The sequence below is a fragment of the Corvus kubaryi genome, unplaced genomic scaffold, assembly GCF_017639235.1.
Source record: "Corvus kubaryi isolate FWS band 111438036 unplaced genomic scaffold, C.kubaryi_AGA036_p1.0 37237, whole genome shotgun sequence".
NCBI classification, from domain to species: domain Eukaryota; kingdom Metazoa; phylum Chordata; class Aves; order Passeriformes; family Corvidae; genus Corvus; species Corvus kubaryi.
In genome coordinates this window covers 335,174-337,766 of record NW_024581068.1, presented here as the reverse complement: position 1 = coordinate 337,766, position 2,593 = coordinate 335,174, and the positions used below count along the sequence as shown (strand labels likewise).

The window sequence follows — 2,593 nt, the reverse complement described above, 5'->3', positions numbered from 1 at the left end:
GCCAGAGAAAGGGAATCCAGGCTGGGAGGAGCACATCAACAGGTGGGCTGGGAATGGGCTGGGCGTGCCAGGGAATGGGAATCCAGGCTGGGAATGCCAGGGAGTGGGAATCCAGTCTGGGAATCTGGGCTGGGAGCAGCACATCCACAGGTGGGATGGGAACGCCAGCGAACGGGAATTCCAGACTGGGAATTCCAGACTGGCTGCCCGCTCCTGTCAGGGACTTGTGCAGAGCCACAGGGTCCCCCCTGATCCCCCTCTTCCCCAGGCTGAGCCCCTTTCCCAGCTCCCTCAGCCGCTCCTGGGGCTCCAGCCCCTTCCCAGCTCCATTCCCTGCCCTGGACACGCTCCAGCCCCTCAGTGTCCTTCTTGTCCTGAGGGGCCAGAACTGACTCCAGCATGGGAGGTGCCCCAGCAGGGCCAGCACAGGGGGAGATCCGGGGTTTGTTGGGTTCCACGTGGATCCTCAGTTCAGCCGTATTCCAACCTCAGGGGAAGCAAGGATGTGCATGAACTCCAGCCTGTGGAACGCTCCAGGCCTTGATGCAGCCAGGAATGGTTTGGTTGTTTTGTGGGTGACCTCTCTGTGTCTGTCCCCACAGGACGGGCTGGACCATGGCCCAGAACAAGCTGTTCAACAAGATCCACAAAGCGCTGCAGTCGGACAGGCTGGCTCGCCTGGCCAACGAAGGGGTGAGAGGGGCTGCTGTCCATCCTTCCCGGGAAACACGGGGCGGTCAGGAGGGAAACGTTGGCCCTTGGGTCGTGTAACCTTAAGGAACAGGCAGCTCTGAGCTTCTCTCAGCTGTGATTTTTGTGGAATATCCTGAGCTGGAAGGACCCATCAGGATGATTAATCCAGCCCCTGGCCCTGCACAGACACCCCAAAATCCCACCCTGGGCATCCCTGGCAGCGCTGTCCAAACGCTCCTGGAGCAGCCTCGGAGCAGTGCCTGGCACCCTCTGGGGGAAGAACCTTTCCCAAAATCCAGCCTGACCCTCCCTGGCCCAGCTCCAGCCATTCCCTGGGTGCTGTCCCTCACACAGAGCAGGGATCAGAACTTCCCCTTGGAAGTTTTGGATTGCTGTGAGGGCTCCCTTCAGCCTCATCCGTCTCGGACAAATGTCCTCACTCCAGATGGCTTTGTCCTCACTTCCCTGTGGATGGGGCTGCGCTGCCGTGCTTGATCCTCCCCTGAACTGTTATTTGGAAATTCCCGGTTTCCAGGCGTGCAACGAGCCTGTGCTGAGGAGGATCGCGGTGGATAAATGTGCCCGCAGGGTGCGCCAGGCTCTGGCCAGCGTGAACTGGGACACCAAACTCATCCAGTGGCTTCACACGACGCTGGTGGAGACCCTGAGCCTGCCCGTGCTGGCTGCGTACCTGGACGCCCTGCAGACCCTGAAAGGAAAGGTGATAAAAGCAGTGGCAGACTTGGCTGTCACAGGTGACGTTCTCCCTTCACACAGCTGGCACAGGGAAGAGGCTGGAATTGTTATCCCGTGTTTTGGGTGCGTTTTCTCAGTGCCCCCTGGCCTCTGCTTGCAGATCCCCACGCTGATCGACAGGATGCTGCTCTCCTCCACGGCCAAGACGGGAGCAGCAGGGGCAGAGGCGCTGTCCCTGTTGCTCAAGAGACCCTGGGACCCAGCAGTGGGTGTCCTGTCCCATAATAAACCAGTGAGTGCCTCTGGGGGCTTGTGGGGAGTGACAGTCCCGTGTCAGCTTAGGTCTTCCCCTGCTCTGCCTCTGTCCTTCCTCTCCCTGAGCTCTTCTCCCCCTGCTTTAGAGTTGCTGTGTGAATAGGAGGGACCCACAGAGATCCCTGACCCAACCCCTGGCCCTGCACTGACACCCCAAAATCCCACCCTGGGCATCCCTGGCAGCGCTGTCCAAACGCTCCTGGAGCAGCCTCAGGGCCGTGCCCGGCACCCTCTGGGGGAAGAACCTTTCCCAAAATCCAGCCTGACCCTCCCTGGCCCAGCTCCAGCCATTCCCTGGCTCTGTCCCTGTCCCAGGGAGCAGGGATCGGAGCTGGCCCATGGAAAGAAGGGAGAGTCCCTTCTGTTGGACACGTTCTGCTGGGTATCCTGTGGGAGCTTTGGCTTGGGGAAACAATCAATTAACGAGGACAAGATCCCTCCCTCTTCCTTGTGGGGCACGGAGGCCTTTCCCAGGGGAACTGCTGTGCCTGACACGGCTCCTGTTGAACTTTGCAGAGCAAACTGCCCGGTTCCCCCCTGATCCTCATAGCTTCCTCCGGCCCCGCCAACTCCATGTTCCCCACATCCCGACGGCACCGCTTCTGGCAGTCCCAGCTCTCCTGCCTGGGAAAGGTGTGTGGGGCTGGGTCTGAGGGGCTGGGAAAGGTGTGTGGGGCTGGGAAAGGTGTGTGGGGCTGGCTCTGAGGGGCTGGGAAAGGTGTGTGGGGCTGGCTCTGAGGGGCTGGCTCTGAGGGGTTGGCTCTGTGAGGTTGGGAAAGGTGTGTGGGGCTGGCTCTGTGAGCTGTTCCCGACACCCCCAGCAGTGCCGGTTGTTGCCCATGCCCCCAGCAGTGCCGGCTGTTCCCAACACCCCCAGCAGTGCCGGCTG

The 2,593-nt window shown here is 61.0% G+C and overlaps 1 protein-coding gene across 7 annotated transcripts in view; it reads left to right on the top strand.

Moving 5' to 3' along the window:
- Positions 1-6: 6 nt before the first annotated feature.
- Positions 7-2,593, top strand: part of KANSL3 (KAT8 regulatory NSL complex subunit 3) — a 22,623-nt gene continuing 20,036 nt past the window's right edge. For 6 of the 7 annotated variants that reach the window (XM_042023172.1, XM_042023169.1, XM_042023168.1 and 3 more), the window contains exons 1-5: positions 7-42; positions 603-693; positions 1,229-1,414; positions 1,550-1,681; positions 2,221-2,337. In XM_042023172.1, coding sequence (XP_041879106.1) covers positions 616-693; positions 1,229-1,414; positions 1,550-1,681; positions 2,221-2,337 — 513 coding nt within the window. In that variant the 5' untranslated portion in view covers positions 7-42; positions 603-615. Of the gene's footprint in view, positions 43-602; positions 694-1,228; positions 1,449-1,549; positions 1,682-2,220; positions 2,338-2,593 lie in introns of those variants that run through there. The other variant, XM_042023170.1, reaches the window with a different exon arrangement.